At 38.3% G+C, this 12884-nt stretch overlaps 1 protein-coding gene across 2 annotated transcripts in view; it reads right to left on the bottom strand.

Annotated features, from left to right (window-relative positions):
* Window positions 1–12884, bottom strand: part of LOC126481042 (uncharacterized) — a 544233-nt gene that overhangs the window by 43116 nt on the left and 488233 nt on the right. For both annotated transcript variants that reach the window (XM_050104523.1, XM_050104524.1), the window contains exon 11: window positions 6342–6540. In XM_050104523.1, coding sequence (XP_049960480.1) covers window positions 6342–6540 — 199 coding nt within the window. The remainder of the gene's footprint in view (window positions 1–6341; window positions 6541–12884) is intronic.

Here is a 12884-nt window from a genome sequence, read left to right as displayed (position 1 = left end):
GAACAATGTCATCAATTCTGAGATTTTAGCATTTATTCATGCTTCTGAAATCTGTCGATCTTACAGCGAGTCAGGTTTATCTGTGATGTAGGCCCACACTATATATATAAACAATCACAAAAAGCTGTTTCTCTGGTTTGTCTGATATTCACTTAAATGTGGGATCGATGGCAGTGTGCTTTTGATCCTTATGATTTTCAGCGCCTCATTTGTATTCTAATCAGGTGACCATACTGGTAGACATTACTACCTGAATTTAATCACTTCAACAAATGGCAGTTTGGAGTTGGTTCTTTACTGTGCTGGAACCGGCTTTCATGTGCAGTGTCAACGTGAACTCTGTTGAATCTGTTTATGCTAACACAAAAGAAAATTATCAGGATAAGTTAATTGCAAAGGAACTAAGGTCTCTCTGACCAGTCCGTTGACTCAGAAAGTCACGATATCTGATAATTGTGCCTACAAATGAACATTTAATGTAGAAGTGTATAATAAGCATAAGTAGTTGTGTAGGTGCAACATAAGATTGTCGTGGAAGTTAATTCGTGGACTAATACATATGTTAAGGATCTTACACATTTGTACAAAAAAAATAAAATAAAATAAAATAAAATAAAATAAAAAAAACATGAAACCTGCCATTACACAAAAATGCAAAATGGGGAGTAGCGAAAGCTTAAACATTATTTCGTTATTGCCTTAAACTGTTCTTACTTACATACCAAACAGCAAAATTCCACATAAGAATTCTTTCTTTTCAAACAAGTTATGCATATTGTTATTATTATTATTATTATTATTATTATTATTGGCAGCGGCTGTAGGTTTATCAACTTGTTAATAAGCAAACTGCTATACAGAAGATGCTAGTAACTCCACACTCTCAAATTTATGTGCATCTAAAAATTTGTGAACACCCAGGATGTATAATCATGAGCAGCCACTGGGAACAGGTCTTGCACCGAGTGCAGCACCACAGTGATTAGCACACTGGACTCACATTCGGGAGGACAATGGTTCAAACCCACGTCTGGCCATCCAGATTTAGGTTTTCCGTGATTTCCCCAAATCACTTCAGGCAAATGCCAGGATGGTTCCTTTGAAAGGGCACAGACGAATTCCTTCCTCCTCCTTCCCTCATCTGATTGGAGAAAAGACCTCACTGTTTGGTCCCCTCCATCAAATCAACCAACCAACCAACCAACCAACTAACCAACAGGTCTTGCACCTGGTTCTTCCATGGGAACATTATACATGGAACAGGGGGTTAGAAGTGGGAGAGTACAATAAGAGATATTCAAAGCCCTGGTGTAGAATATGATTTAGTTGTTCTAGTCCTGGGACTAGTGATTGACAAACAGGTTGCTCCTCTGTGACTGATCGACATGATGTATTATTAGATGTGTTCAGAGACATGTCATGGAAGGGTTGTTTTGGTCAGTATTAAGAGGTTACGTCCAGTCTGTTATAGCCTTGACAAGACCTCTCAAGCATCCTCACCATGCATAAATCAAATATGTCTTCAATGAACATGAACCAGATGACGCATCTATGGTTTTTCGTCGCTAAAAAAGATTTCCCAAGATGGTCTATCAACAAGTTGTCATAGCATAGATCCATTCAAGTGTTCCCTGATTTCAATCTGAGGAATTTGTTGATAGGTGGTCACGTTTGGACTCAGCTTGGGACTGGGAGAAGCCATTTTCAACAGTAGTGGGACCACATGTATTGGAGAGTTTCATTTGGAGAGAAGGGGCACCTGCAGTTAGTGTCTTCGATGAAGGAGGATAGGCTACAGGCAATAGGTTGAAGGCTTTAACTACATGAGAGTAGAATCTTTCAGTGAGAGTGCAGTAACCAGTCGTAATGAGATATCATGGATGGTTGAGCTTATGGCTCTTGGGAAGCATGGAAAAAATGGTTGCCTAGGGTGGTTGGAGAGGGATAGATTCTCTTGACTTTAATCAGTTGATATTCCACATTTCACAATTCAAGTATGAAAAATGTTGATTGTTCAGACAGCCTGCAATCTGTTTCTGGTGACATTTTCTAAACAGAAGTATTGTTATGTGAAACATGGACCCAAAATACCATTTATGATAGCAGGATTATGAGCAAGAACATTTCAAATGAAAGAATATTTCTTAAGCACACACAAAAGTACAGATATACCTCCCCAAACAGCTGTGCATGCTGAAGCACTGCTTCTGCGACAAGGAGGTGTGCTGGTGCCAGATTGAATGTGTCCACTGGATTAACAACTAGGGTCGATGGCCGGCCAGCTTGGATGCAGTTTCTAGGTGGTTTCCCATATCCCACTAGGTGAATATCAGGCTGATACTGAAGACCCACCTCAGTTACATGATTTGCAAACATTTTGCTCACTTTCAAATGAATGACACCATATGCAGACAATCTGGGTTCACATTGTCTGGCCTGGGGAGTAATGGAGTGGCGACAGAAGGGTAACTGCCCACCCTTTAAATTAACCATGACAAATCTGTTAATAAATATGCTGGCCCTATGCCAATGCAGGACAAAGGCACAAGAAAAAGATGATTTCCCAAAATGGTCTATCAACAATCTCATGAAAGTAGAGATGAAACTGAAATGCCTGCCTCAAGATGACACATTGTCAATTTAAGGTGTTGAATCAGGTGGTCTATCACACTCTGCATAGACTAAATGGCATAACTCGGAACTCAGAGAGGCTGTCAAGTGTTATGAAACTTCATCAGCTTGCATCTGTCTGTAGCCATACTGTATAACCACATTACAGAAATACTTCACTCCCATCAGGCAGCCTGATGCGCCATTAAATTGTGAAAATGGGTCTACAGCCTTTTTGGTGATTTTATTAGGTCAATGATAATTGATACAGAAGAGCCATGTGCCATATTTCTTCTTCACAAGGATCACAAGGGAGGATCAAGGTCTAACAGAAAGTTCCATCGGAGGATAACACTAAGGCCAAATTCTGGTAAAATGACAAATTTGAAGGGCTGTGTTCTATACTTTATAGTTGCTCTAAAACCACAGCTTCCCATTGGTTGGATGAATTTTCCATTTACAATCATCAGTACAATGGTCTTCAAATCTCAGAACACTGTCTTTTTCACCTGGCATCAATAAACATCTATTACACAGAAAATGATTCCCTACCATCCACTAGTGCCTAAATAGATCAGTTCTTGATGAGAAATGCGATTTCCTGTCATCTTGACAAATGTTATCCAAGGAGGATTTTCATCTGTAGCTGCCTCACCTTCATAAGATAATAAAAAATGTTTTCTGACAGATCAGTGTTATTTATTGATAAAACTGTTGCATTCTTGAGCCCAGTGGTTCTCAGTATACAGTCAGGGGACTCGGCTGACACCAGCATTCTATATACTATTATACACAGTACCATCACCAATAAATATCAGTTTCATTGCAATACCCAGACCACGTATAAATACTGATGAAGAGTCATCTTTTGACATTTTACACATGCGTCTAGTATGAACACACATATGTTTATCAATAAAGAAATTGGTGGATTGGTCGGTCCTTGTGGCAGCCCATGAAAGTGGTTTTCCTGATTTTGGCAACTAGATCAGTGGGTGGAATCTCTGTATGGTGGTGGTGGTGAACAATGGCATGACGTTGGAGAGTAATCTCTACCAGGGGGTATGGCAATGGGCTTCACCTCGCAGGCTGGCTGTAGTTATCAGCAGTTGACTCGTGTGTGGAATTACTCTGTTGTTTGATGATGTGCAGTGTATTAGTCATCAAACACCTTTCTTCTTTCTTTACAGAAGCATATGACATGAACTTTGTGTCTCCAATGGAAACTTACTAATATGTTGTCCTCTTTCCTGAAAACGTCCTTTTTTCTACATAGTGATCAAATTGATGGGGAATCAGTTTTATCTGCATCATCGAGAACTTTGGATGTTTCCTGACAGTTGCAGCACATGTTCAGGGTCTCCATTTCCATTGCTCAGTGTTGGCTTATCTTGTAGAAATCAGTGGCACATAATGCTGATCATCATCTTGTTGTGGCTGGGTTCGACAGTCAACACTCATCTAGCCATCTGGGTTGGATATTAAAAGATGTCATAAATACTTGTAACTCTTCTCTTACTATTTTTCATGTAGTTTAGTATGACTTTTTGCCTGTTCTATGGATCGTGTTCATGACAACTCACAACGATTTGGAATGTGACAGAAAATTTACAAATAAAATGTTTTCTCTTTGAAATTATTCCTAATTTCTAGCCTGTTACATGAATGGATTTTGTAATCCAAAACAAAATTTGATAAATGTGACACATCCAAAAAATAACTATCTATTTAGGCAGTGAAGTGACGTCCTGATGGTCTTCTATGACTGCCTTGGGTATAACATTCAGAAGTCTGTTTATCATCGTTTGGAATACTCTTGTGGTGCATTACCTTGATGTGATTGAACCACTTGATGAAGTCCTCTGTTGTAGTGACATCTTTTAAAAAATGCACTTGATAAATGGCCTCTGTCACACACTTCAATTCAGTAGGTGTGATAGTTTGTTGGCTTCTGTAATACTGGAGTACATAATGCGGCAGAGTGCCAAAACACTCTGCATATATAATTGTACTGTTTCCCCCTGGCATAGGGTTCTGTTCTTCAGTTATTCAGCTAAGCAAACCTGTACTGGTTGTCGTCACGTTTTCTTAATTCCTGCCTGAAAGTTGTCCCAGCTCTTCTGCATTTCCTCACTGTTTTTGAACCAATGCACAACTGTGCCATCCAAGTAGAAGTAGACATTGGTTAGGAACACTGTGTCATCTCAGCTGTCATATTTAGAGACACGGTTGATTCCCTTTAGACCTCTCATCAAACCCTGACTTACTGCTTTTGAAAACACTTCTAGGTGCCTTATGTGCATCTGACTCACTGACACTTTTGTATTAATTGATACCTTTATGGTTTGGTGCATAGGAAGACTGTACTACTTGTGCTCTGGTAGGTGCCTGTGAAGCACATGTCTTTTGCACAGCCTTATTAAAGCCATGGTAATGTCAATATCCAAGTTCCCTGACACTTTCACCACACTATGTAATGTACAATCTGGAATCAAATACCAATCATGTGTATACACCTACTTATACATACATACAATGTTCTAGTTGCGCATAGGACAATTGGCTCTTTCTGTCAGAGACAGCCATCTTAGTGGAGTCATGGAAAAATCTGATATCAGTGGCAAGACAGACAGATTTAATATCTGCTTCTGGAAACTCAAGTAAATGTATGTAATGATAACATCACAATCTTTAAAATGCCAATGCTTTTTGCTTTATATCCAACAAAAAGGACAACTTTCCTCAATGATGCAAACAGAAAGGAAAACTTATTTCCGAACATATAGTAAAGTTGCATGTTACCTGAACTAAATAGCATCTAAATTAATTATGTCCTAGAACTTGATGGAGAACCCCAATTTTAACACAATTACTGAGTTTCTCTAAGGCATGTCACTCTTTAGCATTGTGTCAAACCTGCTGTAGGTCACCCAGTTGCTAGTTCTCATACAAAACAATTTCTTTCTCTGAGGACTTTTCAAAGACTGTTTTACTACCATTTACGACAATGGGACAGCAATTTTATGATCAGATACTACATGCTGTACATGCCATTAGTGTGGACTTGTTACACAGTGTCAGGGATTAATTTGTTATGACAATATTTTCTGCATGACTCATGGAGCACACAAAAAATTCATCTCACATGCCAAAACTTTAGTAGTAACCACCGCTGACAGTGTACAATATAATCACAATATATGGGTAACCATGTGGTTTTTGGGTATATATGAGGTGACAATTCTGAGAAACAATGGCCATCTCAGATTTCTACAGTGACTATAATTTTTATAATGCAGTTGCAATCAACAAAACAGAACTGCAAACTGTAAGTGAAGATAAGGATTTGCAAGAAGATGGAGCCTATAAGGAATATGTAGCATAATCGTTACTATGCACAAATCAGAAACAATGTAGCACATCTCTAAATTACATTAATTATATTAGAAAAAAGTGTAGGTGACCATGAATTCTACAGAGGATACCTTAAGAAAGCCATGATGTGCTTAGGAAAATATGTTTCAGTTACCTCACAGATTTACAAGTCTGTCCCATTATATCTTGTAGCTTATGAAAAATATTACAAATTGACTAGATATCTAGTTTTATGCAGAAACTAGATTATGATATTTCAATGTAGCAAAATCTGTTTATATTAACTAGGTCACAATTTATATTGTTTATGAAATATGCACCATGACAAAGATATATTACATAAGGCATGCAATTACCTATATCTCTGCTGCTTTCATTTCTACGAAACAGCTTTGTAAGCATGTTGAGCACAGAATTTTTTCGGCTTGTTCGAGGCCCAGAGAAACTGCTGGATATAGAACCTGCAGACCCACTCTTCAGACGAATCATTCTTGTCATTTTCACTGGCTGGGTCTCTGTTCTTGATCCAGAATCTCCTTGTATGTCACCATCAAGCTAAAATTAAAATTGAGACCAAATACTTAATCAATGTATTGTAAAGTCATCTATTTATCCTATCCAAACTATATGGAAGTATTGAACGAAATAAATAGTTGAATTTCATGGTAATGCATACTGCCTTTCTTTTTTTATGTTTTCATAAGTTAGCAGTCCTTTTGGCACAGATTACAGCACAAACACAAGAGCAAATTCTCTCTAACTTCTCCACTAATCAAACATTGTAACCTTATGCTATTTGGATTTTTCATATTTATAGTTTTAGTTAAAACACAAAGACATATTTTAAATGGTGCACTTTTTTCAGGTATAACCTCAATGCAATAAGAGATTATATATTATATACAATATATATATTACATGTAAGAGATTATATATTATATATGAAGACACCAGTCTGAGGATTACATTTTTGTAAAGCATGTTGTTTTCATTCAATGTAACACAGCAGTATACTCTTTTAAAGAAGTTGTCTGCAATGGTTACCTCTGCCTGTTGAACTTGACTCACTCCACATCCATGAAAGCTTTTCTTCATGATGTGGTCTACCGAACATAAGGTGAGAACGAAACAATGAATTAACTAGTTTGAATGAACAAGTTTCACTGGTCATAAATATGGAAATGTGGCATTCATTACTCACTATATGCCACATAAGAAATTCAATGTGATAAACAGGCTAAAAACTTCCTTCCGTAGCTAACACTGGTAACAGATTCTAGCGTCATGGTACCTGATCCAGAGGTCAGTGCCAGCACAGAAGAAATTTTCATCATCAGAACCTGGCTGACATGGTTTGCATTTTCAAAAACAACAAGATGCATGCCAATTTCCTGAATAAAATGCTGAACTCTCCACAATTATTCATCATGTTAAGAAATGGGCTACTCTAGTGATTCATTTGTAAATTAATGATACTGAGTTTGGTGGCACCCTAGATGCTATTTGAGAGGAGCAGGTTATACAGCAGTACTTGGTTCGAGTGTCTCCTTTCTCTCACACGTGATGCAACCAAGATAGTATTTTGTCCATCTTCAGCACCTATAGTCATATACAGGGTGAGTCACCTAACATTACCACTAGATATATTTCGTAAACCTCATCAAATACTGACGAATCGATTCCACAGACCGAACGTGAGGAGAGGGGCTAGTGTAATTGGTTAATACAAACCATACAAAAATGCACGGAAGTATGTTTTTTAACACAAACCTACGTTTTTTTTAATGGAACCCCGTTAGTTTTGTTAGCACATCTGAACATATAAATAAATACGTAATCAGTGCCGTTTGTTGCATTGTAAAATGTTAATTACATCCAGAGATATTGTAACCTAAAGTTGACGCTTGAGTACCACTCCTCCGCTGTTCGATCGTGTGTATCGGAGAGAACCAAATTACGTATGGATCCAAAGGGAACGGTGATGGACCTTAGGTACAGAAGAGACTGGAACAGCACATTATGTCCACATGCTAACACCTTTTTATTGGTCTTTTTCACTGATGCACATGTGCATTACCATGAGGGGTGAGGTACACGTACACACGTGGTTTCCGTTTTCAATTACGGAGTGGAATAGAGCATGTCCCGACATGTCAGGCCAATAGATGTTCAATGTGGTGGCCATCATTTGCTGCACGCAATTGCAATCTCTGGCGTAATGAATGTCATACACGCCACAGTACATCTGGTGTAATGTCGCCGCAGGCTGCCACAATACGTTGTTTCATATCCTCTGGGGTTGTAGGCACATCACGGTACACATTCTCCTTTAACGTACCCCACAGAAAGAAGTCCAGAGGTGTAAGATCAGGAGAACGGGCTGGCCAATTTATGCGTCCTCCACGTCCTATGAAACGCCCGTCGAACATCCTGTCAAGGGTCAGCTTAGTGTTAATTGCGGAATGTGCAGGTGCACCATCATGCTGATACCACATATGTCGATGCGTTTCCAGTGGGACATTTTCGAGCAACATTGGCAGATCATTCTGTAGAAATGCGATGTCTGTTGCAGCTGTTTGGGCCCCTGCAATGAAGTGAGGACCAATGAGGTGGTCGCCAATGATTCCGCACCATACATTTACAGTCCACGGTCGCTGTTGCTCTACCTGTCTGAGCCAGCGAGGATGTCCACGGACCAGTAATGCATGTTCCGTAGATTCACTGCCCCATGCTTTGTAAAACCCGCTTCATCGGTAAACAGGTAGAACTGTTAATGCCCATTGACAGAATTGCACTCGATGATTAAAGTGATCACCATGTAATTGCTGATGTAGCGACACATGGAACGGGTGAAAGCAAATAAATAAAATCTTTAAACCAACAAAGAAAATAAAAAAATTCAAAGATAAAGGCAAAAAACTTGTTGCATACAGTTGGCGGTAGATGTTTTGCAATGTGCGGCACGTTGGATGCTCTCTGTCCGGGTACCGTTCTGCATACACCCTGCAGGCTTCAGCAGCATTTCGTCGACACTCACCATAGATGAGTATCATCTCCGCCTTCTCAGAGTTTGAATACACCATGGTCACAGTTCCTACAACACTACACTATCACAGATGTCTGGTAACACGGTGTACTGCAGTTGGTCTGCGTGCGGAGACGAACGCAGAATAACAATAGCAGCAAGCACTACATGCGGACAATGAGACAGCTAGACCAAACCACAACAGTGCACTACAGCCACACTCGTAAACACGGTCGTCATCGTAAACATGTCCCTGCAGATGCTGCTCGCCGACCGTGGCCCGTGTTTGTTACAACACGCAACTGAACGTCGGAGGTTTCAAGCGTCAACTTTAGGTTACAATATCTCCGGATGTAATTAACATTTTACAATGCAACAAATGGCACTGATTACGTATTTGTTTATATGTTCAGATGTGCTAACAAAACTAATGGGGTTCCATTAAAAAAAACGTAGGTTTGTGTTAAAAAACATACTTCCGTGCATTTTTGTATGGTTTGTATTAAACAATTACACTAGCCCCTCTCCTCACGTTCAGTCTGTGGAATTGGTTCATCAGTATTTGATGTGGTTTACGAAATATATCCAGTGGTAACATTAGGTGACTCACCCTGTATAATGAAATAATAAGCAACCAGTTGCATAAAAAAAATTCAATTTCTTTATTGGTTTCGATCACTTAGTGCCCTTCTTTAGATCGATATGCCTATCACATTATTTGCGAGTGTCATTGCCATGGTCATGCAGATCACAGTGTCTGCGCTTCTTTGTATTGGTTTTATGCAGACACTATGAACTACATGACCATGGCATTTTGCTATATGCACTTTATTATTAACACTTACAAATAAGAAGGGCACTAAAGGCCTGAAACTGGCGAAGAAATTAAATTTCTTTTATGCAACTGGTTGCTTATTATTTCATTATGTACAACCAAGCTAGCATACACTACTTGCAATAATAACTTTTTCCCTGTCTTATTCGACAGAATCAACAGCTTGAAAAATATATGAAAACAAGAGATCAATTTCTGCTTCTTCATTTGCTGACCTTTTACATATCACTAATTCATAAGTAGGCACTCTGAATCTGTGCCACATAACAGTAAGTCTTATTTATGAGTCCCACATTTACACATGTTGGATTTATTGAGACAAACCACAGAAAAGTGTGTATTTCTTCTCAAATTTTCTTTGATCCATTTCTATAAATGGCTAGGATGTGGCTCCATATTCTAACATTTTCCCCCTTCCAGATTTGGTCAAACTATGGACTGCATTGAACTTAAGGCTTCATAGCCTTTCTTTTCCTTCTCCCAAGGACCTCTTCATTCTTTCACTTCTTTTCTTTCTCTCCAACACTGAAATGAAATGTATAGACTTCCCAATTAGTGGTTTCTCATGGAATGATTTTATGCTGTTTAAGTCAACGGTTCCTGAATTATTCTTTGTTCTGGATATTTCTAGAATAATATCAATTTCTTGTACATCTCTTTTGACCTCTTTTATCCACTTACAAGTAGACTTCAATGACGAGCTTTACATTTCCTTAATTGGAGCTTCATAGTTTAATTATATTATTAACAGTAATACGCCTCTTTTTGGCTTCAATTAATAAGAATAAGGGTATTTTATTTACCAATCTTCCAGGTCAAAACTGACTGCAATATTTCACTTCTTATTCTATTTAAGGTTGATTGATTATATTAATACTTTTTGAATGCAACCCAAATGTTATAGTTAACTATACCTAATTTAAGATCTTTTTTCCATGTCAGTTTTTGTCCATTCTTACTTTGTGTCCCTAAAATTTCAACCATTGTTACCACATTGTGTCTGTGATCTTTTTGGTGTATTTGTAAAGCTCCTCATTTTTCCTATTCTTCCAAGTTTCATCAGTAGACTTCTGTGGTCCCTAAAGAGAACCTCATTTCCTTCTTTTCAAGTTCCTCCAACTGTCCCTTTTTATTTAAAACAAGACAGTCCAAAGCATAGAGTTCTTCTGGTTTCGTAACCGAACTGTAGCACCTCATTTTGGCCATGCAGGATATAACTCTTTTGTTTTACTTGTTCTGTCTGTCTGTAAGCAACGTCTAATTTTCTGGCTCTTCTCTGACTGCTCCTTTACTCTGCCCCTTGTGTTGGATCTACACTCCCAAGTATTTTAATTTATCTGTCCTTTAATCTTCCCATATTTTACCTCCAAGTATTTTGCACCTTGGCATCTGTGTTTCATATATTTTATCTTCTCATATAAGACTTTGAGATTTCAAACAAGGTCTCCAGCATTCTTCGTGCACCCTTCTACTTTTTGGATAAAAGGGCAAGGTCATTGGCAAAAGCTAAACACCTGATTTCCAGCTTATTTCCTTTCTCCCCAAGGTGTATTCTGGTTATTCCTTCCAACTTCAGAGTTTCTTCCCACAATTTCATTATTTTCTCCTAGGTGATACAGAAAATAAATGGAGATGGCCCGTCTCCTTGACTGACTCTCATCTTTGTTTCAAAGGGCTCTGTGATTTCTCTAAAAATCTTAACTTACATGATAGTGTCAACCATAGCTTGCTTTGCAATTTTCCCTTGCTTTTCTATCAATTCAGAATTCCTCCGAAACTCTAAATGAACCATGTTTTTAATTTGAGTTGTACGGTTTTTTGTAGTTGACAAAAATTACTATTGTGTTGTGGCTTCTTATTGATAACAAAGTTGAATATCTATACCATGCATGACCAGTTGTTTCGGAAAGCAGCTTTACATTCTCCGATGAGGTGATAGTGTTCAGATATTCTCATCAGGACTTTGGAGGGTATCGTATAAACAACTGAGATCATGGAGATTCCTCTGCAGTCATTTGTATCCATTTGGTTACCTTTCTTATGGAGTGGATGTGTAAGTGCACATTTCCAGCCTTTGGTATCTTTCTAGTTTTCAGGTAGAGCATTCCATCTGCAGTGACTTGCCCTCCAGTTTTCAACATCTGCCGCAACACCATCTTCACTTGATGTTTTTTATCCTCAAGCTCCTTGATTACCTGTCTGATTTCACCTAGGTTTCGTGGCATGGAACGGAAATTATTGTGGATTTGTTTCTAGTTATCTAGGCTTTCACAAGACTCTTCACAATTTAGCTGCACTTTAAGTAGTTTGCCAAGAGCTGATTGCGTTCTTTGTCATTAGTATCTATGCTTCCATCTGTTCACCTTTAGCACAGGCTTTGTCATTGATACCCCTGTAGTAGTTCTTCAATGGTTCTGTAAAATTCCATGATGTTCTTTTGAACTCTCCTTCCACCTTTTCCACTCTCATTGTTTCTTTCCTTCCATTCGTGAAGTCTTCCCATTTTCCCTCTGTCTTGTCAGAGTCTCACCTCTTCCAGGATTTTAATCTTCTTTCAAGTGTTTCACCATAATTTTTATTCCAACACCTGTGTTTTTGGATGCCTTAGCTGATTATTCTTTGATTTCTTCACAGCTGTACATCTCTGTATTAGACACATTATTGAGGTGCTTATCTTTGTTTTGTTCAGTGACCCTGTGTTGATTCTAGGTTTCTTATCATCTTCAGCTTTGGTCTGTTTGGATGAAAAATTTAAAACGAATAACATCAATGGAACACTGTGTTCTGTAAATCGCATCTTGATGTAAGCCTAAAAGGATGTGGAATGAGTTAAGTAAGATATTATAAAGGAAGGCACACAACAGTAAAGGGAGACAGCTGCTGAAACTTTTTTCTTAATATTAGAACAAAAAATGGAAGTAGTAAATATTAATCCACAAGTAAGTGACTTGCAAATAAATAAAACATTCTGACAGTAGAATGATTGACAGCGACATCTGTCTGTGTGTCTTATTTAAACTATCAGCAAGAATAGAGAGG

The sequence above is a fragment of the Schistocerca serialis genome, chromosome 5 (assembly GCF_023864345.2).
Source record: "Schistocerca serialis cubense isolate TAMUIC-IGC-003099 chromosome 5, iqSchSeri2.2, whole genome shotgun sequence".
In the NCBI taxonomy this organism is placed as follows: Eukaryota; Metazoa; Arthropoda; class Insecta; order Orthoptera; family Acrididae; genus Schistocerca; species Schistocerca serialis.
This window is presented reverse-complemented; position numbering and strand designations above follow the sequence as displayed.